This window comes from Notolepis coatsorum (genome assembly GCF_963971535.1).
Source record: "Notolepis coatsorum genome assembly, contig: SCAFFOLD_1255, whole genome shotgun sequence".
Lineage (NCBI taxonomy): Eukaryota > Metazoa > Chordata > Actinopteri > Aulopiformes > Paralepididae > Notolepis > Notolepis coatsorum.
The window spans coordinates 1-27,291 of NW_028171036.1; the positions used below are offsets into that span (position 1 = coordinate 1).

The 27,291-nt window shown below is 48.0% G+C and overlaps 1 protein-coding gene across 1 annotated transcript; it reads left to right on the forward strand.

Moving 5' to 3' along the window:
* The first annotated feature begins 1,009 nt into the window (after positions 1-1,009).
* LOC311248358 (stonustoxin subunit alpha-like) lies at positions 1,010-27,291 on the forward strand. Its single transcript, XM_084339253.1, has 3 exons — positions 1,010-2,014; positions 13,189-13,248; positions 26,121-27,291. The coding sequence occupies exons 1-3, from the start codon at positions 1,972-1,974 to the stop codon at positions 26,651-26,653; spliced, it is 636 nt and encodes a 211-aa protein (XP_084195379.1). The 5' UTR covers positions 1,010-1,971; the 3' UTR covers positions 26,654-27,291.

The following is a 27,291-nucleotide window of genomic DNA, read 5'->3' on the forward strand; positions in this document are numbered from 1 at the left end:
GATCGTAGCAGCTGAAAAGACTGCAGCTAGAGTGGCCACTCACTTGGGGTCCCTTAAAGACAACATACATCCCCACCTGAGAAACCTGGGTGTTGTCTTTGACCAGGCCATGAACCTAGACAAACATGTCAAAACACTCACACGCACCTGCTTCTTTCACCTCAGAAACATTGCAAAACTGCGCACCATCATATCTCACTCTGAACTAGAACTATCCGTGCATGCTTTTATTTCCTCTAGGCTTGACTACTGCAACTCACTTTTCACCTGTCTCACCAAATCATCCACAGATAAACTACAAATGGTCCAAAATGCTGCAGCCAGGCTACTCACAAGGTCAAAAAAATCATGTCACATCACTCCCATTTTGGTATCCCTGCACTGGCTCCCGGTACACTATAGAATTCACTTCAAAGTCCTCACTTTCACTTTCAGAGCACTTCACGGTCAGGCCCCTATCTACATCACGGAACTCATCCATCCCTACACAAACACCCGCTCACTCAGATCTGCCGATCAGCACCTCCTAGTGATCCCCAGGACCAGGCTAAAAACAAGGGGTGATCGAGCCTTCGAGGTGACAGCACCAAGGCTCTGGAACGCTCTCCCCCTGGACCTGCGAACTGCCCCCTCTGAGAACTCTTTTAAAAAACAACTAAAAACACATTTGTTCAGGCAGGCTTTTAATCACACATAGGCGCCTTTTTCTGTTCTATAGTGTTGTTTTAATTTGTTTTAATTAGTGACTCATGATTTTATCCAAATTCTTTTATTCTACTTTTTCTATCTGGTTTCACTGTTTTTAACTGCTGTTTGTCTGTTGTCATTTATTTCTGATTTTGTTTTTATTGTGTTTTTATATTAAGCTGTAGTGTAAAGCACCATGTGCATTCGTGCTGTGAAGGGTGCTCTATAAATAAAGGTCATTCATTCATTCATAGGACTGACCGTAACCGTTTCTGATGAATATGCCTTTCATGTCTTTGAACCACATCCATTGTACTCCGGTTCACTAGCTATTCAGTCGTATAGATAGCATTAGGACTTAACTGTTTCTACTGAATATGCCTTTCATATTTAAACCATCTATATCTACGTTTACATTTCTGTGACTGCCCATGTACTTTTTTCAGTAGTAAAGTCAATAGAAATGTACGGTGAAACACTAGTATTCCTGTGGTTTTACCAAAGAAATACTATGTATATGGTTATTTCTATAGTGATTCACTATAGTATTTCTACAGCCATTTGTACATCTGAAGCAAAGAAAACACAGAAATACTACAGTTTTACTGTAGGTGATTTTCTTTTTTTTAAACTTTGACCAGTCAGCTGGTTCTTTTCGCGTTTATCGCTTTTTCTGGTCAAGTATGACCGACAGAAACAGGTTGAATGGGGTATAGATGGGGGGAAAGACACTCTGAGAAAATACGGCGAGTCCAGGAGTCGAACTCGTGTACCCCAGATCCGTGACGCGCACGGTTGTCCCCGACTCCGAAATAGCGTTCGAGGTACGCGGTGAGCTACTGGAGCTCCCTTGTAGGTGATTTTCAAATGAGTCTGATTGATTGATTGATTGAAAACTTTAATTAACAGATTGCAGAATGGGTACAGTACAACTCAATACACACAATTGTTAAGGGGATGCAGACCAGAGAAAGACTTTTGTCTTGTTTACATCGGGGTCCCCCATTTCCAATTCATAATGACATTTATGACATACACAACATACAGATATAAAAATCTAATCTAATCTAATCAGGACATTTATGACATACAGTACATGACATACAGATATACAGTACTGTTACAGTGTCTGTCTCTCTTTGTTTAATATAATGTCTCTCTATCCAGGGTTTCCAGTCCTTCTCCAGTCCCAGTGTATCTCCAGACTTACCCAGTATCGCTGTCCATCCTCTACGTGACTTCAGGAATGTGAGTGATGCTGTTTCTGAGCTGAGAGACGAACTGATGAACATCCTGAAGGATACGTGGCCGAAGATATCAGCAGAAGGTGAGATGAATATATACACTGTTGTAAAACATGAATATATCAGCAGAAGGTGATGAATATATAGACTCTTGTAAAACATGAAGATATCAGCAGAAGGTGATGAATATATACACTGTTGTAAAACATGAAGATATCAGCAGAAGGTGATGAATATATCGTAAAACATGACTGTCAATGCAGGCTACACTCCAGCAGGTTCTATGATAACATATAAACTGTAACTGAGGGGTACAATTCCCTGACTGTATTAATCAAGTACTGATATCATTGAATCACTACCGACTTGTACATTGCTGGCCAACACCGTACAAAGGTATTCTAGATGACGACACTCGCACAATAACAGGTTTTCCACACAGAATACTAGTTTACAATATTTATTACATAAAGGGGATATTAGGTTACATCACTTGGTCACTTTAGATGCGCTTATAAGGCAAATAGAATGTGCAGGTAAATCAATAGTGCATATTAAGTAATCTAGGGATCTTCTGGGAAAGGGTGTACTACCGGTTGTAAGCCAGCAGAGGGGGCCAAAGCTCTATGCAAGTCCAGGGTTCAAAGGGGCGATGTCACCTCTGGAGCAGCGGGGATAGGCAGTGGTAATCTCAGGGTGCGCTCCGCGCAGATGAGAGCCGTCGAGCCTCTGTTACGACAGAGACAGGCTTGAGTGATGGTCTCACGGGCAGGTGTAAATCCCACAGTAGCAGTGGGGTAGGCGGTTCTCTGTTCCAGCAGCTTGGTCCAAGCAATGAAGAAGAATAATCCTTGCCCGGAGAGTGGCACTGCCGGTGGGGTGTAAGTCCTCCGTGGTGCTGCTGCTCCGGTGTAGATATCCTCTCCGGTGCGGTAGTGCACGGCTGAACTTGACGTTACTGTACTATTAGCACGCGGCAATAAGTGCTCTATTATAGACACACAATTACCCACTTCACGTGGTCTTTGACTCGTAATGAAGGTTTACTAATATATAGAGAACGATACGACAAACAGACGTATTTAGGATAACCCGAGGCTCTATCTTGGGGCATGTGAGCCCTGTTATACCGCACGTTGCGTAGTGGGTAAGGCTTTACTTAGTAACTGAACCAGACTGAACTGAAGGCGAACTGAAGAGGAACTGCAAGGGGGGTTCTGTATTCTTGCGCCATATTTATATCCACGGTGGACAAATAGTGCCTATCTCATTTCTGTCGCCTCTTGGTCTCGTAGCCGTGGGCGAAAAGCGGGCATGTTCAGACATATCTCGTCGGTACCTTTCAAGTCAGCTCGAGTGGGCAAGGCTTTACTCGGTACCTGGCGCCATGGGATCGCTTCCAATAGGGGAATGAATATTATGGTCTGTCCTGCTAGACTAAAGGGATATTCCGTGCATATTGTACAAAGAATATACAAGGGATATCAAACGATATACAAATAGTATACATGGGATCTCAGGCAATAAATATATATATTCGGTTTAATCTGACCCTTTGTAACAGCCGCCCCCTAATTAGTCCCACCTAATTAGCTAAGCAGGGACAGATTAACCGCACTGTCCACCACTCAATGTCTGTGAGGGGTCGGTCAGTTCACAAAGTCAGGGGTCATGGTCGTCATTAGGCGAGTCGGGGAGCCTTGGCGACTCGATCAGCCTCGCCACGGGTCGGTTGTAGATCCGCCCTTGGCCGAGCACTTCTGCCACTCTGACCTTTCCGTCGGTGCCAGTGGTCACTTTGCTTACGCGGCCGGCCGGCCACGCAGCTCGGGGTGGTGACTGGTCTATGGTCATGACGACTGGACGGGATGAAGGGGGGCTTAGGAGGAAGCGGGCCTGAGACTGCTTTGATCTTGGCTTGGCTGTGCTTTCTCCTCCTCCATCTGTTTCTCTTGTTTGCTCTGTACCCCGTGTGAGGAGGGGCCGGTCCCGGCCGCCCCGTCAAGGAGTCGCTTGGGGTGCTGGGTTCAAGGTCAGCTACGTCTGGAGCGCAGCTGAGGGGGGTGGAGTTCCGAACTCCCTCTGGTACCCACGGTTCTCTCACGGGCCTCTCGCTTAATGTCAGTAGCCTCTGCTGTATGGGGGAGAGGCCGGTGTCTTCTTCTGTTGCTCTGGAGTGGAAGCAGCTAGTGGCTGCGGTTCGGTTGAGAGATTTAGCGAGGGGGCCTTGCAATGTCCATCCTAGGCGGGTCTCGACTGCTGCAGGACAACCTCTGGGTCCTGTATGGACCCGGTCTATCGGGACTATGAGTTCTGCATGGTCGGAGCCTATCAACAGGGTCGGGGTAGCGCCGTCCATGAGCGGGATAGGTAATTGGCGCAGGTGCACATATTTATCCATCAACTTGGTGACAGGGTAGGTGTACTGCGAGAGTCCTATTTCTTGGCTGGTGAAAGCATTTGTGATCTTGTACCGTCGCTCTGGCTGCCCGCTTGCTGCGATAGTGAAGGAGACATTCTCGCCCTTTATCGTCTTTAAATCTCTCCTTATTGTCCGAATCGTCATTTGGTTCTCGCTCCCCCGCAGTCCCAGCTGGGCCGCAGCGGACGCGAGCAGAAGGGTCTTCTCTGACCCGTCATCAAGGACGGCGTAAGTGTCCATGACTTTGTCCCCGTGGCTCAGGAGCACTCTGACCACTTTGAGGAGCACACGGGGGGTCCCGCTGTGCTGGTCAATGTGGAGCACTCCTGCTAGTTGGTTGTCTTGGACCTTCTGGTGGGCTCCGCACCGTGCTGCGCGGTAAACGGCGCCCGCCTGGGCCGCCTGGCGCCACTGGTTCACTTGGACGGGGTTCAGTGTCTTATATTCGGCGCACTGTGCCAGCCAGTGTCCGCCGTCGCAGTAGGTACAGTAGGGAGCGGTCTGGTGGGACTTTGGTTCTGGTGCCACCGCCTCGGCGTGGTACATGACCGCGACGGGCCCACTCTGTTGTCCGGGGTGACGCTTGTTGATGTCGTGCAGGACCTCCAGGTGGGTGCCACCGCACCTGCTGCACTTTTTCTTCAGGTGGCACTCAGCTGCTAGGTGGCTGCGCGCGCAGCGGAAGCAGCGGCGGTGGTCCTTGACCCACTGGCTCACATCATCCGTGGTCAGCTTCTTGAAATCTTCGCACTGATGGAGCCGATGTTCTCCCGCACAGTACTGGCACTCAATCTTCCACTGGTCCTCTTTCGTCGAGGGGGTGTTGTGGTTGGAGTGCTGCGGTACTGACTCTGATTGGTGCATGACAGTCACCGATCTTCTTCCATCATTTATTCTCCTGGGTCCTTCTCTGGAGCCAGGGGTGCTCCGTCCGAATGTATCTAGCCGTAAGCTGCTGACTTCTCTCGCCAGGAAGTCGGCTAGATCGAGGAGGTTCGGTTCGGGGCCATTAGGGTCTCGGTGGTCTCTCTGCCGCCTAAAGCGCTCCTGTCGGGCGGGCGGTAGCTTCTCCAAGATCCTCTCTACATTTGAGTTGGCGTATAGTTCATGCCTACCCTTTTCCCTCTGCGCTCCCAGCATCCCTACCAGGGACTGCACTCTGATGGACAGGTCGTCCAGTGCTCGATTGTCTGTGGCTGGGGGTAGGCGGTCAATATGCCTTATCTCTTCTATCACGTAATCCCATATACGTCCATATCTCTGGTCCAGCGCTGCAAGGGCCGCTGTGTATGGTGTCGAAGAGGAGGAGTAGGCCAGCGCTATATTGTGCGCTCGCGGTACTTTCAGGTGCTTCAGTAATATTGCATACTTGTGGCGTTCATCAGCGACATCCACCATCATTGTCTCTAGGCACATCCGGAGCTCCGTGTACTGTGCTCGATTCTCATAGACGAAGTCTGGGATTGACGGCGTGGCAATGTATGACGCTGTGGGTGACTGATACATCGGTGAGCGTTGGGGGAGAGGCCTCCTAGGCGAGTCTCCTCTGGCGTGTCGTCTTGGGCTGGTACTTGGTGGGTACCGAAGGTCGGGTACCCAGGTGCTGTTCCTCGGGGCTGGCGGTGCGTCAAACTCACCCGTGAGTTGAGTCGGGGGTTTGTAGCGCAGGGCCTCGGGGCTGACTTCTGGGCTGTACTGGACCTCCTGGTCCTGAGTACGTCGCTGCGGGTCGGGGCTGTACTGGGCCTCCTGGGCCAGAGCACGTTGCTGCTGGTCGGCTTGACACCCCTCCTCTTCCTCCTCCTCTTCCTCTGCTAGGACCTGGAGTCTTCTGTTCAGTCTCTCGGCGTGGTTCGGTTCCGTTACCCGGTTGCTGGGTCTCGTATGGACCGGCTGGGGAGGGGGTTCAGAGACGTGGACAGGCTCTTCCGGTAGGCGGGGTTCGGAGACGTGGACAGGATCCTCCTGTAGGCGGGGTCCCGGGTCGCTTCGTCGGGTAGGGGAATGTGTCCTAGACCCATGTCTTGACGACCTCTGGGAGCTCCGTGCGGAGTGAGGGGGTGTCGCCATGGCAACCAGTTTGTCCATCAGCTCCGCCTGCAGCCGGTCGCGCTCTTCCTCGCGCCGGGCATGGGCTGCGTCGCGCGCTGCTTCGCGCTGGGCATTGGCGATGTCGCGCTGCGCGTTGGCACTGGCCTGGGCAGCGTCGCGCTGTGCGTTGGCGACGTCGCGCTGGGCATTGGCGCTGACATGGGCGGCGTGGAGCTGTGCATTTGCGGCGTCGGCGCGGCTTCTCTCGACGTCGCGCTGGGCATTGGCGCTGGCATGGGCGGCGTCGGCGCGGCTTCTCTCGATGTTCTCTTCTGTCTGGAGGCGTCTGGTCTCCAGTCTTATTTGGTCGTCCTCGCTCCTTTGTTGCGCCTGGAAGCGCTCTCGCTCGCCTGCATAATGTTCGCGCTCGCACGTCTGTTGCGCTTGAAGTCGATCGCGTTCGGTGGAGGCTGCCAGGGTGGCGATGAGTGCTTGCGCCAGCATCTTGTCCGCTTCGCTGGGGGAAGACGCCGTTCGGGGCGATCGGCTCCCGGCAGTACTGGTTGGGGATCCATTCTCCTGTTGCGTACCGAGGAGATCCGTCTCCTGGGTGCGCGTCTCTTTGGGGTTGTCTTCCTCCCGGGGCTGAGCGGGGACTATTTCTTCGGTATTGTCTGGGGGTAAAGTCGTGTCAGTTCCCTCCTGGTCCCCACCGTGAGCTTGGTCAGTTACATTAGCACCCACTAGGGCCTCTGTGGTCGGGGTAACCTGGTTGTTAAGGTCAGACATAATTTTACTTTCTACTTTTTCCGCGTTTAACTTCCCTTTAAAGCTAGGTATTGGACTGACAGAGTATGCCTCTAGGTAGGGAGGTGGCTGTCGTCTGCGCTGCGGGCGATCTAGCTTAGGAGAACCGTTTGTGGAGTGTTCGTCATCGGCCAATTCCATATTAATATTATATTAATATTACGCTAATTATTATCCGGCTCGAAGGACCAATTGTAACTGAGGGGTACAATTCCCTGACTGTATTAATCAAGTACTGATATCATTGAATCACTACCGACTTGTACATTGCTGGCCAACACCGTACAAAGGTATTCTAGATGACGACACTCGCACAATAACAGGTTTTCCACACAGAATACTAGTTTACAATATTTATTACATAAAGGGGATATTAGGTTACATCACTTGGTCACTTTAGATGCGCTTATAAGGCAAATAGAATGTGCAGGTAAATCAATAGTGCATATTAAGTAATCTAGGGATCTTCTGGGAAAGGGTGTACTACCGGTTGTAAGCCAGCAGAGGGGGCCAAAGCTCTATGCAAGTCCAGGGTTCAAAGGGGCGATGTCACCTCTGGAGCAGCGGGGATAGGCAGTGGTAATCTCAGGGTGCGCTCCGCGCAGATGAGAGCCGTCGAGCCTCTGTTACGACAGAGACAGGCTTGAGTGATGGTCTCACGGGCAGGTGTAAATCCCACAGTAGCAGTGGGGTAGGCGGTTCTCTGTTCCAGCAGCTTGGTCCAAGCAATGAAGAAGAATAATCCTTGCCCGGAGAGTGGCACTGCCGGTGGGGTGTAAGTCCTCCGTGGTGCTGCTGCTCCGGTGTAGATATCCTCTCCGGTGCGGTAGTGCACGGCTGAACTTGACGTTACTGTACTATTAGCACGCGGCAATAAGTGCTCTATTATAGACACACAATTACCCACTTCACGTGGTCTTTGACTCGTAATGAAGGTTTACTAATATATAGAGAACGATACGACAAACAGACGTATTTAGGATAACCCGAGGCTCTATCTTGGGGCATGCGAGCCCTGTTATACCGCACGTTGCGTAGTGGGTAAGGCTTTACTTAGTAACTGAACCAGACTGAACTGAAGGCTAACTGAAGAGGAACTGCAAGGGGGGTTCAGTATTCTTGCGCCATATTTATATCCACGGTGGACAAATATCTCATTTCTGTCGCCTCTTGGTCTCGTAGCCGTGGGCGAAAAGCGGGCATGTTCAGACATATCTCGTCGGTACCTTTCAAGTCAGCTCGAGTGGGCAAGGCTTTACTCGGTACCTGGCGCCATGGGATCGCTTCCAATAGGGGAATGAATATTATGGTCTGTCCTGCTAGACTAAAGGGATATTCCGTGCATATTGTACAAAGAATATACAAGGGATATCAAACGATATACAAATAGTATACATGGGATCTCAGGCAATAAATATATATATTCGGTTTAATCTGACCCTTTGTAACATAAACAATGGGCCTCATTCAACAATACTCTCTTATTATTTTTCTTATATTCTTGCTTACCTGTCTGTTAAGAGAACAATAAGAAAAGCCACCGCCACATTCATCAAGCCGTTCTTAAAGTCCAAATCTGTTCTTACCCAGGTTTTTTTAATAGTGAATCCCACTCATTCTAAACTGGATGCGCATTCTCGCACAAGTCATTTGCATACAGAGACACGCCTCACGGGCTCATTATAATACGAGAGCCGTGGGTCTGCATTGTATATGAGCGGATCCCCCGGCCGTATTCAAGCGCTGGATCAAAATTTGATAGGAATCAAATGTATTGTCATCATACAGCACCTATAGCTATATAGTGGAATAGACTGTATTAATATAATAGTAGTTTGCTAGTTGCGCGCTTCTGGCCACCTCCCGAAGTGCGCGCATACACACGTACTGTATACAGTGCGTGCAAAAAGAATCGTTCCAGCAAAGTACTGTAGGCTTTGTCAATACTGAATGACAAGAGCCAATCGCACAGGTTGCCTCATCTCATCTGGCTCTGCAAATATATCTAGAGTCTGAATATCTCTGCATATATAGCCTGATGACTGACACATCTCTCTCAAATCCATTCTGACAACGGAATGCAGTGCCCACAACGCTGGTCTTGATTGATTGAAAATTGTATTAACAGATTGCAGAATGGGTACAATACAGTACAGCTCAATACACACAATTGTTAAGGGGATGCAGACCAGAGAAAGACCTTCGTCTTGTTTACATCAGGGTCCCCCATTTTCAATTCATCATAACATATATGACATACATGACATACAGATAGACAGTACTGCTACATCTATACATTTATGACACACCAGATTTACAAATACAGTACTGTTTGTGATACAAAAAGAGTAAAAAAAAAAAGAAGAGTATATACATTTGACGAAGAAACTGTACATTGGAGGAGGTGGGGGGGGGGTTGGGTAGGTGGTATGGGGGGCGGGAACTGTACATTGGAGGTGGGTGGGTGGGTGGGGTCGGCGGGGTGGGGGTAACTGTACATTGGATTATCGATGAAACCTTACTTGGTCCAAGAAGAGGGTCTTGTGTATTACTGGATTTAAGTCAGTTGTTTATTTATTTATGTTTTACTGTTTGCATACGAGGTGGTCCGCAAATGTTCTTGATAACAATCTAGTGGTCCGCATAAAACAGAAGTTTGGGAACCACTGATATAGACGATCTCTAAATATGCGTTCTATGCTATGTATACAGTACTGCATATCTGTATGTCATGTCATAAATGTCATGATATATATCTGTATATCTGTATGTTGTGTATGTCATAAATGTCAATATGAATTGAAAATGGGGGACCCTGATAAACAAGAAAGTCTTTCTCTGGTCTGCATCCCCTTAACACAATCCCGCCCAAGCACGGAGATCTCCGTGTTTCGATTCCACCCGTTGTGGACAGAAGGGCGGATATATCCGTGGCAAGTTGTTTTGGCTTTTATTCCATTTTAATAACCTATTCAAGGTCGCCGAGCGGCACTGCAGATTTACCCTACTCTTTGAATTCACCAACGTGCATTACCGGCCAGATCCTCTTAGGGGCGCTGTCGCGATAATGGAGTGTGCCCTGTGGCTGAACGGTGGACTTTTTTTACTTTCAATGGAGTTTCTATTTAGCTCGATTCTGGATGTGCAGCCTGTAGCTTGGATTACGTTTTGGATCGCAGATTTCACTATGCAATAAGGGGATTTATCATCAGCCAATGATCATATCGATCTACCAGATGGCGATCGTTATCGGGGAAATGCTCGGGGGGATCCCACCGGCCTACGGTAAGATCTTTTTCACGTAAAGTACATCCCGATCGGGCATTGTTTTGATAGCCATCCATCCGATCAATGAATGAGGCTAATGAGGCTAACGCTGTTATTGGTAATCAATAATCAGAAACGACGTCCCCCGCCCCCCCCCTTTCATGCATACATGCTTGAGGATCGTGCCGATCATATGCAGTTTGAGTTATTTCTGTAGCATATGTATAACGGAAATGCCATTGGATATAACGGTAGTAGCTTAGCGGCCTGTATCTCGCCTTCCAGGAAATATCCTAGCCGAAATCCCGTATAACGCTTATATTCACGGCACTATAAAATGAGAACGTATTGATGACACTTTTTTTTCTTTAAGCCATTTTAAAGGGACGGTTTATGGTCTCAATTGACAATGATAATGGACAGATAGCAATACTAGTATAAAGTATAGATTTAGCTCTACAAACAGCCCCACGTCTGTTTACATTTGCTGGTCCTCTAGAGATTTATTAGACTCATCCCAGTGGCCGCGATTGTGTTAACAATTGTGTGTATTGAGCCCTACTGTATTGTACCCATTCTGCAATCTGTTAATAAAATCTTCAATCAATCAATGGCCTGGGCGGCCAGAGCATAACTGTTCTAACAGCAATATATAATCCATTTCAGATAGAACGCACGCAATAAGTTATAATAATAATAATTATTATTATTGAAAAGTTCTGTATTTTTAAAGTCGTATTTGGGGGCAATTGGGGGCTTTTTTATTTTATTTTTGGGTAAGAGTTTCTTATTTCGGTAAGTGCTCTCGACCACTCTTATCATTTGTTCTTGCCTGAGAAAAAAACAACAATAAGAGAACTTTGCTGAATCCCAGGTAAGAACAAAGTAAGAGGAAATGCTAGTTAAGAACTAAATCTGTTCTTATATCGCTTCATGGTATGAGGCCCATTATTTCAGTAAGATGTTATCTATTTCTTCTCATTTATTTTGTTTAGATGGATCATGAAAGTATGTTTTAGGAAAGGCACTTTGTAAAGCTTGGGGGGGAGGTAGCAGAATGTTTTGTTTGTGTGAATTTAATTACATGTTTAATGACACTCTAATAGAAATTGCAATCAATGGATGGATGAATGAATGATTCAACCAATTAATCAATCCAATCAAATAGCAACAGATAACAGAACTAAAGAGTGAGAGATAGATGCATACAAATACAAATAAATAAAGACAAGTGACATCACAATATAAACCCAGAATAAGCCTCCCTGTGAACCCACTCGTCAGGACCTCTGGAACAGCTCAAGGAGCAAATCAGAAATAAGTGATGAGCTCTATTGTTTCATCCATGTTGACAACTCTATTTATTGTACTGTTCGCTCATAGTTCCATACATAACGTACTGTGTGGAGGTATGGGGAAACACATAAAACAAACATTAACCAAATGTACAAAGCACATAAGCACTTACTTCCAAGTTGCATTCAGGAGTTGTTCCAAACTAGAGAGAGCCAGTATAGACTTAGGGGAACTTGTGTATTCGATATCGCAAAGGCAAGGACGAATATAAAAAGTCGATGTACATCTGCATGTTAAAGGGGCAACACTATGGAATAACTTTGACAAAGAAGTAAAAATGTGTAGTTCGCTACATACATTTAAGAAATTATTCAAATATAAGGTGATACATAAATATAAAACCTTATTATTATCCTAATTATATTTTATTATAACATAACTGTATTCAAATCGTGAAAAAATTATAAAAAATAAATGTGCATACGATTTGTACATGAAACTTTGTAGACTTTTTTTTTGCAAATGATGTACTAAATTATGTTTATTTTTTGTATATATTTTTTTGTGTGAAGAAATGCACTCCTTGATGTCAGTTTTAGTATTTAATGACAAGGATGACGACACCCTGAAACAGAACAAAGGACAGCGAAATAAGCTGACAAAGTACCAACATAAATGCATGACATGACAACACTATCATAATGCATATATATATATATATATATATATATATATATATATATATATATATATATATCGCTATATAATGTACATAAACACTCAATAGTGATATAAACAGACTCACATTAAGTGAAACAAAATGGCCGCTCGGCAATACTACAAAACAAAACAAAGCCGGTCGGCAATACTAATGAGACGCTGCCCCCTAGTGGCCGGCGATAAACTCTTCATCCCCCCCAGACCGGAAAGCTATGAACCGGAATAGATTAACAGTCTCAGTCCCGTATCCAACTGCCGGACTCGGGCTCGTCGCGTGTAGGCGGCCTCCTCACGCGGCCCGGCCGAGTGGGCTGGGGCAGCGACTGCGGCACCGGGAGCGGTGCGCCCAGGGAGATACCCGCAGGAACGGGGTCCGCCTGGGCCCTGCGGCCAGAGGTCGCCTCATCAGCAAGCGCCGTTGGGGAGGCGTCTATAGCCGAGTCGCAGGGTCCATCAGCCGTCTGCTGAGCAATCCCTGGGGCATCACCCAGCCCGGGTGGACAGGGGGGGGCTGACGTCCAAGCGATAAACTCTTCAGTGTGTAAATAATGTAATGTAAAAAGGGGATAGGCAATTATAAGCCTTGCCTTCAGCCTACACCTTTTCGGTCATTTTTACTTTTCGTTTTTTAAATGTTCTATATGCTTTGTAAAAGAAGACAGAAATAAAATCATTCATTCATAATATGCTGTGACTGATATGTTGTGTCTCTAGTTTCTCCAGTGGCTGTTCTACTTCCACCAGAGTCCATGACGAGAGAGGACCTCCTAAAAAGTGAGTTCCACCATGACCTCTTTCCATCACTTGTGTTGTCGTGTGTCGGCTGACGGACAGACTCTGACATAATAGAGGTTGTGTGTTTAACCCTTTCACTGCCACATTACAGAAGGTTAACCCTTTACTATCACACTACTGACGGGTAAATATACGTCTATAATATTCTATCCAATGCCTGCAGTGTTCTATCCAACGCCTGCAGAATGTTCTATCCAACGCCTGCAGTGTTCTATCCAACGCCTGCAGTGTTCTATCCAACGCCTGCAGAATGTTCTATCCAACACCTGCAGTGTTCTATCCAACGCCTGCAGAATGTTCTATCCAACGCCTGCAGTGTTCTATCCAACGCCTGCAGTGTTCTATCCAACGCCTGCAGTGTTCTATCCAACGCCTGCAGAATGTTCTAGCCTGACACAAATGGGTGTGCTAAGAAAAGATAACCACATAAAAAAAAAAGCCAGTGAAAATTGAGAGAGGAGATACAAACAAGTTTCTAGGGGTCTTAATAGACCACAAACTCTGCTGGAAACCCCATATAAAATATTTGTGTTCAAAGTTAGCGAGAAGTATTGGTATACTGGGCAAGATATATCCTGAATCAGAAAACTATATACATTATATTGCACACTCATTGTACCATATCTATCATATTGTGTTGAAATCTGGGGAAATACTTATAAAAGCAACTTACAAAAGATATGCACACCGCAAAAAAGAGCCATACGGATAGTACATCACGGTAGATATTTAGATCACACAAATAGTCTGTTTGTAAGCAGTCAAACATTAAAATTCATGGACTTAATAAAATTCAAATCTGCACAAATTATGTTTCTGGCAATAAAAAACAAATTACCAAGCAACATTCAAAAAATTTTCACGGCTAGAGAGTGTTTATAATTTTAGAGGGACATTAGCTTTAAAGCAACCTACGGTACGTACAACTCTTAAAAGTATGTGCATTGCAGTTTGTGGGGTATCACTCTGGAATGGTCTGGATGCGAATATAAAATTAAGCAAAAATATCAATACATTTAAAGGGGAACTATCTTATAAATGGCCCTCTTTGCGCCGCCCCTGTGCCTCAAATAGATTGCTATCAGCTCTATCTTTAATCTTTCAAAATGTTCAGTTGCTATCGCTATTAGCTCTATCTTTAATTTTTCAAAATGTACAGTTGCTATTGCATGCACTCATCTGTGTTCCACTACACACATGAGTGCATGCTTACCAACTGTCCGTCTGCAACACTACTATCACCAACATCTAAGAAGGGAGATCCCCCCTTGAATGGCCCTTCTAAAGGCGCTCCCATAGTCCAGCAGACTGTACACAGAGCAGACTCCGTGGATGTCCGCGCGGCTCTTTGAGCTTTCATAGTCCAGCAGATATCAGCGGACGTCCGCGGTCTATTTCCTACATTTCTCGCTCCAGTTTTACTACATTTCCCACAATTCTGTCTGTTCTACTGTACTGGCAGATCAGAGGGAACATTATCAGCGGGAGAGAGAGAGAGGGAGAGGGAGAGAGAGAGAGACAGAGAGAGAGAGAGAGAGAGAGAGAGAGAGAGAGAGCGTGCTTCACGGGCTCATCTCTCTCCTCGCGCCACCAATCGCTCGCGCGGCGTCACATTAAATGCAGATCGATGTCAACCAAAACGCCGAGCAGCGTTTTGTGTGACACCAAGTCAGCGGCGCGGATGTCCGCGCCTCAGAAAATAGGAGCGTTGCACCTGTGGGTCTGCTGTCCGCTGAGATCAAAGCTCAAGAGTCTGCGCGGACATCCGCGCGGACATCCGCGGAGTCTGCTCTGTGTACAGTCTGCTGGACTATGGGAGCGCCTTAAGGTTTCTCTCCTCCACACTGCCTGTGGAGCTTTTTTTTCCCTATTGTTAGGTTTTAGTGAGTTTTTCCTTACCTTCGCGTGGGGTATGTCTGGGAGTGCTTGCATTCTTTCATTTATTTGCATCCATCTAAAAATGTTTGCACCTTATGGTGTTCTTGTTCTGTTCTTGACTTATTGTTATGTTTTCTTCTTGACTTGTTTAAAGAAGATCTGTACGGCCCATGGGGACATTAACGTGTGTTGTCGGGCCCTATAAATAAATTTGATTTGATTTGATTTGATTTTCAGTGTTTAGCATTGTTTCCTAGCTATGTGGACTTATATTAATATGATCTATGTCTCTAATTCTCATATTGGCGCATTTTCCAATTCTCCTCACAATATTCACCCTCACTGAACTGAGTCATCTGAACATGTGCTGATTTGTGATGTCAGAGAGACTCAGCTGCTGAGACTCTCACTCTCCACACAGTTCAGAGACTCAGCTGAGACTCTCACTCTCCACACAGTTCAGAGAGACTCAGCTGCTGAGACTCTCACTCTCCACACAGTTCAGAGACTCAGCTGAGACTCTCACTCTCCACACAGTTCAGAGACTCAGCTGCTGAGACTCTCACTCTCCACACAGTTCAGAGAGACTCAGCTGAGACTCTCACTCTCCACACAGTTCAGAGACTCAGCTGAGACTCTCACTCTCCACACAGTTCAGAGACTCAGCTGAGACTCTCACTCTCCACACAGTTCAGAGACTCAGCTGAGACTCTCACTCTCCACACAGTTCAGAGACTCAGCTGAGACTCTCACTCTCCACACAGTTCAGAGAGACTCAGCTGCTGAGACTCTCACTCTCCACACAGTTCAGAGACTCAGCTGAGACTCTCAAGGCGCTCCCATAGTCCAGCAGACTGTACACAGAGCAGATTCCGCGGACGTCCGCGCGGACTCTTGAGCTTTGATCTCAGCGGACAGCAGACCCACAGGTGCGAAGCTCCAATTTTCTGACGCGCGGACGTCCGCGCCGCTGACTTGGTGTCACACAAAACGCTGCTCAGCGTTTTGGTTGACATCGAACTGCATTTAATGTGACGCCGATCTGCATTTTACTCTGAACACTCGCTCCGTGCCAAGAGAGATGTTTGAATGGCTTTTCTAAATGAAGTGTGTAAAATTGCCAGTTTTATTTCGAAATATTGGAAACGGAGATAACATATAATGTTATCTCCGTTTCCAATATTTTGAAATAAAACTGGTGCTTTTATTTCATGCAATGCGTGTCTTTTCAGCACCACGCGCGCTGTCCACCTCAAGCCTATACAGTACATTGCATCTCGCTGCCTATATACCTGTTATTCAAGTGCGTAAAACTGTCCGTTTTATTATCGAAATATTGGAAACGGAGATAACATACTCTTTATTTTGACATCGGATGACGACGACATGACAGAAGTTGAACAGCGTGGGGACAATTGTGTAAACTGGCGCGTGACATCTAGGAAATTGGTCCACGGAGGTCCGCTCGACTATGAAGGCTCAAAGAGTCCGCGCGGACGTCCGCGGAGTCTGCTCTGTGTACAGTCTGCTGGACTATGGGAGCGCCTTCACTCTCCACACAGTTCAGAGACTCAGCTGCTGAGACTCTCACTCTCCACACAGTTCAGAGACTCAGCTGCTGAGACTCTCACTCTCCACACAGTTCAGAGACTCTGCTGAGACTCTCACTCTCCACACAGTTCAGAGACTCAGCTGAGACTCTCACTCTCCACACAGTTCAGAGAGACTCTGCTGCTGAGACTCTCACTCTCCACACAGTTCAGAGACTCTGCTGAGACTCTCACTCTCCACACAGTTCAGAGAGACTCAGCTGAGACTCTCACTCTCCACACAGTTCAGAGACTCAGCTGAGACTCACACTCTCCACACAGTTCAGAGAGACTCTGCTGAGACTCTCACTCTCCACACAGTTCAGAGAGACTCAGCTGCTGAGACTCTCACTCTCCACACAGTTCAGAGAGACTCAGCTGCTGAGACTCTCACTCTCCACACAGTTCAGAGACTCTGCTGAGACTCTCACTCTCCACACAGTTCAGAGAGACTCAGCTGCTGAGACTCACACTCTCCACACAGTTCAGAGACTCTGCTGAGACTCTCACTCTCCACACAGTTCAGAGAGACTCTGCTGAGACTCTCACTCTCCACACAGTTCAGAGAGACTCTGCTGAGACTCACACTCTCCACACAGTTCAGAGAGACTCAGCTGAGACTCTCACTCTCCACACAGTTCAGAGAGACTCAGCTGCTGAGACTCTCACTCTCCACACAGTTCAGAGAGACTCAGCTGAGACTCTCACTCTCCACACAGTTCAGAGACTCAGCTGCTGAGACTCTCACTCTCCACACAGTTCAGAGAGACTCTGCTGAGACTCTCACTCTCCACACAGTTCAGAGAGACTCTGCTGAGACTCTCACTCTCCACACAGTTCAGAGACTCTGCTGAGACTCTCACTCTCCACACAGTTCAGAGAGACTCAGCTGCTGAGACTCTCACTCTCCACACAGTTCAGAGAGACTCTGCTGAGACTCTCACTCTCCACACAGTTCAGAGAGACTCTGCTGAGACTCTCACTCTCCACACAGTTCAGAGACTCTGCTGAGACTCTCACTCTCCACACAGTTCAGAGACTCTGCTGAGACTCTCACTCTCCACACAGTTCAGAGAGACTCTGCTGAGACTCTCACTCTCCACACAGTTCAGAGACTCAGCTGAGACTCTCACTCTCCACACAGTTCAGAGACTCTGCTGAGACTCTCACTCTCCACACAGTTCAGAGACTCAGCTGAGACTCTCACTCTCCACACAGTTCAGAGACTCAGCTGAGACTCACACTCTCCACACAGTTCAGAGACTCAGCTGAGACTCTCACTCTCCACACAGTTCAGAGAGACTCAGCTGAGACTCACACTCTCCACACAGTTCAGAGAGACTCTGCTGAGACTCTCACTCTCCACACAGTTCAGAGAGACTCTGCTGAGACTCTCACTCTCCACACAGTTCAGAGAGACTCTGCTGATACTCTCACTCTCCACACAGTTCAGAGAGACTCAGCTGCTGAGACTCTCACTCTCCACACAGTTCAGAGAGACTCAGCTGAGACTCTCACTCTCCACACAGTTCAGAGACTCTGCTGAGACTCTCACTCTCCACACAGTTCAGAGAGACTCAGCTGCTGAGACTCTCACTATCCACACAGTTCAGAGAGACTCTGCTGCTGAGACTCTCACTCTCCACACAGTTCAGAGAGACTCAGCTGAGACTCTCACTCTCCACACAGTTCAGAGACTCTGCTGAGACTCTCACTCTCCACACAGTTCAGAGAGACTCTGCTGCTGAGACTCTCACTCTCCACACAGTTCAGAAAGACTCAGCTGAGACTCTCACTCTCCACACAGTTCAGAGACTCAGCTGAGACTCTCACTCTCCACACAGTTCAGAGAGACTCAGCTGCTGAGACTCTCACTCTCCACACAGTTCAGAGACTCTGCTGAGACTCTCACTCTCCACACAGTTCAGAGAGACTCAGCTGACACTCTCACTCTCCACACAGTTCAGAGAGACTCAGCTGCTGAGACTCTCACTCTCCACACAGTTCAGAGAGACTCAGCTGAGACTCACACACTCCACACAGTTCAGAGAGACTCTGCTGAGACTCTCACTCTCCACACAGTTCAGAGAGACTCAGCTGCTGAGACTCACACTCTCCACACAGTTCAGAGAGACTCAGCTGAGACTCTCACTCTCCACACAGTTCAGAGAGACTCTGCTGAGACTCTCACTCTCCACACAGTTCAGAGAGACTCTGCTGAGACTCTCACTCTCCACACAGTTCAGAGAGACTCTGCTGAGACTCTCACTCTCCACACAGTTCAGAGAGACTCTGCTGCTGAGACTCTCACTCTCCACACAGTTCAGAGAGACTCTGCTGAGACTCTCACTCTCCACACAGTTCAGAGACTCTGCTGAGACTCTCACTCTCCACACAGTTCAGAGAGACTCTGCTGAGACTCTCACTCTCCACACAGTTCAGAGAGACTCTGCTGAGACTCTCACTCTCCACACAGTTCAGAGAGACTCTGCTGCTGAGACTCTCACTCTCCACACAGTTCAGAGACTCAGCTGAGACTCTCACTCTCCACACAGTTCAGAGACTCAGCTGCTGAGACTCTCACTCTCCACACAGTTCAGAGAGACTCAGCTGAGACTCTCACTCTCCACACAGTTCAGAGACTCAGCTGAGACTCTCACTCTCCACACAGTTCAGAGACTCAGCTGAGACTCTCACTCTCCACACAGTTCAGAGACTCAGCTGAGACTCTCACTCTCCACACAGTTCAGAGACTCAGCTGAGACTCTCACTCTCCACACAGTTCAGAGACTCAGCTGAGACTCTCAAGGCGCTCCCATAGTCCAGCAGACTGTACACAGAGCAGACTCCGCGGACGTCCGCGCGGACTCTTGAGCTTTGATCTCAGCGGACAGCAGACCCACAGGTGCGAAGCTCCAATTTTCTGACGCGCGGACGTCTGCGCCGCTGACTTGGTGTCACACAAAACGCTGCTCAGCGTTTTGGTTGACATCGAACTGCATTTAATGTGACGCCGATCTGCATTTTACTCTGAACACTCGCTCCGTGCCAAGAGAGATGTTTGAATGGCTTTTCTAAATGAAGTGTGTAAAATTGCCAGTTTTATTTCGAAATATTGGAAACGGAGATAACATATAATGTTATCTCCGTTTCCAATATTTTGAAATAAAACTGGTGCTTTTATTTCATGCAATGCGTGTCTTTTCAGCACCACGCGCGCTGTCCACCTCAAGCCTATACAGTACATTGCATCTCGCTGCCTATATACCTGTTATTCAAGTGCGTAAAACTGTCCGTTTTATTATCGAAATATTGGAAACGGAGATAACATACTCTTTATTTTGACATCGGATGACGACGACATGACAGAAGTTGAACAGCGTGGGGACAATTGTGTAAACTGGCGCGTGACATCTAGGAAATTGGTCCACGGAGGTCCGCTCGACTATGAAGGCTCAAAGAGTCCGCGCGGACGTCCGCAGAGTCTGCTCTGTGTACAGTCTGCTGGACTATGGGAGCGCCTTCACTCTCCACACAGTTCAGAGACTCAGCTGCTGAGACTCTCACTCTCCACACAGTTCAGAGACTCAGCTGAGACTCTCACTCTCCACACAGTTCAGAGAGACTCAGCTGAGACTCTCACTCTCCACACAGTTCAGAGACTCAGCTGAGACTCACACTCTCCACACAGTTCAGAGAGACTCTGCTGCTGAGACTCTCACTCTCGACACAGTTCAGAGACTCTGCTGAGACTCTCACTCTCCACACAGTTCAGAGAGACTCAGCTGAGACTCTCACTCTCCACACAGTTCAGAGACTCTGCTGAGACTCTCACTCTCCACACAGTTCAGAGAGACTCTGCTGAGACTCTCACTCTCCACACAGTTCAGAGAGACTCTGCTGAGACTCACACTCTCCACACAGTTCAGAGAGACTCAGCTGAGACTCTCACTCTCCACACAGTTCAGAGAGACTCAGCTGCTGAGACTCTCACTCTCCACACAGTTCAGAGAGACTCAGCTGAGACTCTCACTCTCCACACAGTTCAGAGACTCAGCTGCTGAGACTCTCACTCTCCACACAGTTCAGAGAGACTCTGCTGAGACTCTCACTCTCCACACAGTTCAGAGAGACTCTGCTGAGACTCTCACTCTCCACACAGTTCAGAGACTCTGCTGAGACTCTCACTCTCCACACAGTTCAGAGAGACTCAGCTGCTGAGTCTCTCACTCTCCACACAGTTCAGAGAGACTCTGCTGAGACTCTCACTCTCCACACAGTTCAGAGAGACTCTGCTGAGACTCTCACTCTCCACACAGTTCAGAGACTCTGCTGAGACTCTCACTCTCTACACAGTTCAGAGAGACTCTGCTGAGACTCTCACTCTCCACACAGTTCAGAGAGACTCTACTGAGACTCTCACTCTCCACACAGTTCAGAGAGACTCAGCTGAGACTCTCACTCTCCACACAGTTCAGAGAGACTCAGCTGAGACTCTCACTCTCCACACAGTTCAGAGACTCAGCTGAGACTCTCACTCTCCACACAGTTCAGAGAGACTCAGCTGAGACTCTCACTCTCCACACAGTTCAGAGAGACTCTGCTGAGACTCTCACTCTCCACACAGTTCAGAGACTCTGCTGAGACTCTCATTCTCCACACAGTTCAGAGAGACTCAGCTGCTGAGACTCTCACTCTCAACACAGTTCAGAGAGACTCAGCTGCTGAGACTCTCACTCTCCGCACAGTTCAGAGAGACTCTGCTTCTGTGACTCTCACTCTCCACACAGTTCAGAGACTCAGCTGAGACTCTCACTCTCCACACAGTTCATAGAGACTCTGCTGCTGAGACTCTCACTCTCCACACAGTTCAGAGAGACTCAGCTGCTGAGACTCTCACTCTCCACACAGTTCAGAGAGACTCAGCTGCTGAGACTCACACTCTCTACACAGTTCAGAGACTCAGCTGAGACTCTCACTCTCCACACAGTTCAGAGAGACTCTGCTGCTGAGACTCTCACTCTCCACACAGTTCAGAGAGACTCAGCTGCTGAGACTCTCACTCTCCACACAGTTCAGAGAGACTCAGCTGAGACTCTCACTCTCCACACAGTTCAGACACTCAGCTGACTCACACTCTCCACACAGTTCAGAGAGACTCAGCTGAGACTCTCACTCTCCACACAGTTCAGAGAGACTCTGCTGAGACTCACACTCTCCACACAATTCAGAGAGACTCTGCTGAGACTCTCACTCTCCACACAGTTCAGAGACTCTGCTGAGACTCTCACTCTCCACACAGCTCAGAGAGACTCAGCTGCTGAGACTCTCACTCTCCACACAGTTCAGAGAGACTCAGCTGCTGAGACTCTCACTCTCCACACAGTTCAGAGAGACTCTGCTGCTGTGACTCTCACTCTCCACACAGTTCAGAGAGACTCAGCTGCTGAGACTCTCACTCTCCACACAGTTCAGAGACTCAGCTGAGACTCTCACTCTCCACACAGTTCAGAGAGACTCTGCTGCTGAGACTCTCACTCTCCACACAGTTCAGAGAGACTCAGCTGCTGAGACTCTCACTCTCCACACAGTTCAGAGAGACTCAGCTGCTGAGACTCTCACTCTCCACACAGTTCAGAGACTCTGCTGAGACTCTCACTCTCCACACAGTTCAGAGACTCAGCTGAGACTCTCACTCTCCACACAGTTCAGAGAGACTGCTGCTGAGACTCTCACTCTCCACACAGTTCAGAGAGACTCAGCTGAGACTCTCACTCTCCACACAGTTCAGAGAGACTCTGCTGCTGAGACTCTCACTCTCCACACAGTTCAGAGAGACTCAGCTGCTGAGACTCTCACTCTCCACACAGTTCAGAGACTCAGCTGCTGAGACTCTCACTCTCCACACAGTTCAGAGACTCTTCTGAGACTCTCACTCTCCACACAGTTCAGAGAGACTCAGCTGAGACTCTCACTCTCCACACAGTTCAGAGACTCAGCTGAGACTCACACTCTCCACACAGTTCAGATAGACTTAGCTGAGACTCTCACTCTCCACACAGTTCAGAGACTCAGCTGAGACTCTCACTCTCTACACAGTTCAGAGAGACTCAGCTGAGACTCTCACTCTCCACACAGTTCAGAGAGACTCTGCTGAGACTCACACTCTCCACACAGTTCAGAGAGACTCTGCTGAGACTCTCACTCTCCACACAGTTCAGAGAGACTCTGCTGAGACTCTCACTCTCCACACAGTTCAGAGACTCAGCTGAGACTCACACTCTCCACACAGTTCAGAGAGACTCAGCTGAGACTCTCACTCGCCACACAGTTCAGAGAGACTCAGCTGAGACTCTCACTCTCCACACAGTTCAGAGACTCTGCTGAGACTCTCACTCTCTACACAGTTCAGAGAGACTCAGCTGAGACTCTCACTCTCCACACAGTTCAGAGAGACTCAGCTGCTGAGACTCTCACTCTCCACACAGTTCAGAGAGACTCAGCTGCTGAGACTCTCACTCTCCACACAGTGGTTGGAGCCCAGAGGCTCAAAACGGCTTAAGAAAAATGCTGTTTTTGAGGACTTGATTAGAAATACAAAACAATGAATTAAAAAAAATAAAGAAATTACAGAGGTGTTCCATAAACTCACAGGAATTGTGTAAAAGTGCCCAAAATTGTGAAAGAAATAGTAAAATAGTTCCCCTTTAAAGGTAGCTATAAACAAGCACTTATGGACACAAATAAGAGAGAGGAGCTTGAGCAGTAATGTGACCCTATTATTTTTTTTCATTTGGATATATAAAAAACTGTACTTTTATTTTATTTTGTATTATTTGTTATTTTATTTTTATTAAATTATAATGTAAAATATTGTAAGGAAGGGGCAGGGCTTGATAAGTTGTTTTACTTCCCCCTGTTCCTTCTCGAACACTTATTGTATGGAAATAGTCTTTGACTATTTACCTTTTTGTTTTTTAAACTTGATTTATGTTTCTATGTTCGAGACAAATAAAAATCAAATCAAATCAAATCAAAACCTTTTGTAGGAGTAGTGATATAATCGATATATACACAATATCAAACCCATACAGAATTATAAATATACAATATCTTCTGTTGTGTGGCTGTGAGGTTTTGCCCGCTGCTCACTACCTTTTCTCTGTTTCTTTAAGCCTATACTGTTTATTTCCCTTCTATACTGTTTATTTTTCCCTTCCCACTCACTCTCTCTAGCCCCCACCCTCTCGTTCCTTACCCTTAGTGGCCACACCTGTTCGATATTCTATTATCTCTCGCACCTGTGGTGGCAGGCTAATTAGTCCCCCTGTGGGCTTTAAATACCAGGGCGCTTCCCCTCGTTTTGGCGTGGGGTCGTGTTGTATACTTGCCGAGTCATATTCTCTAAACATCTAGACTCTTTCGGGAGATCCTCTGTCTGCCTATGCTGTTCCATTCTCCGGCGTCGAGATGTTTGCTCCAGCCTTCGCCAGCTGTCGCCGTTGCCTGTGGGGGAGACTGGTCTGCGCTCCCTGTACTTCCACGGGAGGCACCCCAGCGTTCCACTGCAGACCCCCGCGCAGCTGTTCGTCCTGACGCACATCCAGACCAGCGCAGACGCTCTCCAGTCCTCAGCGCGCAACGCGCATCTTCCAAGGACGCTCGAGCTTGGCACGCTCTCCAGACCAGCGCGCAACGCGCATCTTCCAAGAACCCTCGAGCTTGGCACGCTCTCCAGACCAGCGCGCAACGCGCATCTTCCAAGGACGCTCGAGCTTGGCACGCTCTCCAGACCAGCGCGCAACGCGCATCTTCCAAGAACCCTCGAGCTTGGCACGCTCTCCAGACCAGCGCGCAACGCGCATCTTCCAAGGACGCTCGAGCTTGGCACGCTCTCCAGACCAGCGCGCAACGCGCATCTTCCAAGAACCCTCGAGCTTGGCACGCTCTCCAGACCAGCGCGCAACGCGCATCTTCTAGACCTTCGTGCTTGGCACACTCCTCCTCGCAGACGCACCCCGACGCGTCTCTCGGTTCCGGTGCGCACTCAAGCAGTGGCGCACCACTCTGTTCCTCGGCTCCGACAGTCGGCTACCCGGTGACGATACCCTCGCCACCGCCGCCTGTTCCAGCACCACTCTGTCCTCGGCTCGGACAGCCGGCACCCCGCCGCTGCTGTTCCTGTACCATTACGCATACGCTGGGTGAGTTTTGATTGTGATGTCACTCTCCCAGCGTATTGCCTCTGTTAGTTAGTTTGGACATTTCATCTCCCAGCGTATTGCCTCTGTTAGTTAGTTTGGACATTTCATCTCCCAGCGTATTGCCTCTGTTAGTTAGTTTGGACATTTCATCTCCCAGCGTATTGCCTCTGTTAGTTAGTTTGGACATTTCATCTCCCAGCGTATTGCCTCTGTTTTTGGTTCTCACTTAGAATAGTATTTTTGGACTTTACATCTCCCCCTGTGTGTTTGTCACACGAAGATATTATTACTTTGTTCACTTTGTTATTTGGACTGTTCTGCACCTGCTCTGTTTTTTCCCTTTGTGCATTAACTATCTCCTCTGTCCTGCAGAGCGGCCCAGATGATTTCCACCAGTCCTCCCAGTTCCTCCCTGTTCCCCAGCCCGCCTCCGCGGGCCTCAGTCCCCTAGTCCCTAGTCCTCTATCCCTAGTTCTCCTAGTCCCTAGTCCTCTATCCCTAGCTCTCCTAGTCCCTAGTCCTCTCTCCCTAGTTCTCCTAGTCCCTAGTCCTCTATCCCTAGCTCTCCTAGTCCCTAGTCCTCTCTCCCTAGTTCTCCTAGTCCCTAGTCCTCTATCCCTAGCTCTCCTAGTCCCTAGTCCTCTCTCCGTAGTTCTCCTTGTCCCTTGTTTACCTAGTCTCTAGTTCCTCTGTCCCAAGGCGTTCCCTTAACCTTCCCTTAGGCGTTCCCTTACCTTCCCATAGTGTTCCCTTTTTCCTGCCCGCCTCTTAAAGGCACCCTTCCTTCCCCTCATATTATATTCCTGCATTTGTGATTCTCCCTTAAAGGGACAGTGCCCTTTTCCCTGTTTTTCCCTGTGTTTCAATAAATATCTGTTTCTTGGCAAACCATCATACCTGTCTTGTGTTGTGCGATTGGGGTCGGTTACAAACCATAACAGTGGCAGTGAAAGGGTTAACCTTCGGTGTATTGTCGCAGTGAGAGGGTTAACCGTTTGGTAGTGTGATAGTAAAGGGTTAACCTTCTGTAGCGTGGCAGTGAAAGGGTTAACCGGCTGTTGTGTGGCAGTGAAAGGGTTAACCTTCTGTGTATTGTCGCAGTGAGAGGGTTAACCGTTTGGTAGTGCGGCGGTGAAAGGGTTAATTTGCTCTGATTTGATGTCCTGTATTTTTCTCCCAGACGCCTGTCCCCTCTCCCTGGACCTGGACACAGTGGGCAAGTGGCTGTTCCTGTCAGAGGAGAACAGGACGGTGACTTATAGAGGAGACGACCAGGACTACACTGACCATCCTGAGAGATTCACTGACTGTTATCAGGTGTTGTGCAGAGAGGGTCAGTCTGCACGCTGTTACTGGGAAGTAGAGTGGAGCGGCGACTGGGTTGAGACAGCAGTCTGTTACAAAGACATCAAAAGAACAGGTGATGAGTCAGGCTTTGGAAACAATAACAAGTCCTGGTGTTTGAGCTGCATCAGTGGAGGAGAGTACGTGTTCAGACACAATAGTGTTCAGACTAGAGTCTCAGGCCCTCAGTCCTCCAGGATAGGAGTGTACCTGGATCACAAGGCAGGTACTCTGTCCTTCTACAGTGTTGTCTCTGACACCGTGACCCACCTCCATACAGTTAGAACCACGTTCACTCAGGACCTCTATCCAGGGATAAGTGTTGACTGGGATGAGGGAGCAGCAGCAGAATTGATGAAGATATGGTAGAACATGACACCATCGTATCTAATTTCAAATATAATTCATACCCAGTGTCGGTGCCATGGGGGGGGCATTCGCGGGCCATGCCCCCCCAGATGGCGCACTGTGCCCCTCCAAACGTCATGGGCAATTATTATATTTCATACTGTTTAATTTGTGTGTGTGTGTGCGCGAGACGCGAGTGTGTTTGTGACGTGAGAAAGAAAGAGCGAGCGAATTGGAGACGAAATCGCGCACGACACTGTCCTGATATGACGCAGCGCGTGTCCGAGTGTGTCTGTGTGTGTGTGTTACCTGGGCTGGAAGCACGCGGGGGCAAAGCAGCCTGCGATTCTCGACCAATAAAAAGTGTTCAGGGGCGGGACTCTGATATCTGAGGGGTGACGACATCGCTGCTCAGTTCACTGTCGCTCGCGGCAGCCGGCAGCTCAGGATTGAAACGAACACATTTTAATAACTTTTTCTCGCTCGCTCGCTCGTGTCGCTCTATGTCAGGGAGGGGTGTGCGCACTCATGTTTTGAAATGTGTGTTGGTTGGCGGGAAATTCGTGAAGCCTATATTTTATTTAGGGAATGTATTAGAGATGTTCGTTATTATCGGCCTGTATTGACATTAAAATGGGGGGGGGGATTCTTTTGACTTA

What these genes read in the sequence shown, in the direction of transcription:
- LOC311248358 (XM_084339253.1), top strand. Translation starts at nt 1,972, where the DNA reads ATGAACATCCTGAAGGATACGTGGCCGAAGATATCAGCAGAAG. An exon ending in GCCGAAGATATCAGCAGAAG is followed by an intron (nt 2,015 to 13,188) that starts GTGAGATGAATA and finishes TTGTGTCTCTAG; the next exon opens with TTTCTCCAGTGGCTGTTCTA. An exon ending in GAGAGAGGACCTCCTAAAAA is followed by an intron (nt 13,249 to 26,120) that starts GTGAGTTCCACC and finishes TTTTTCTCCCAG; the next exon opens with ACGCCTGTCCCCTCTCCCTG.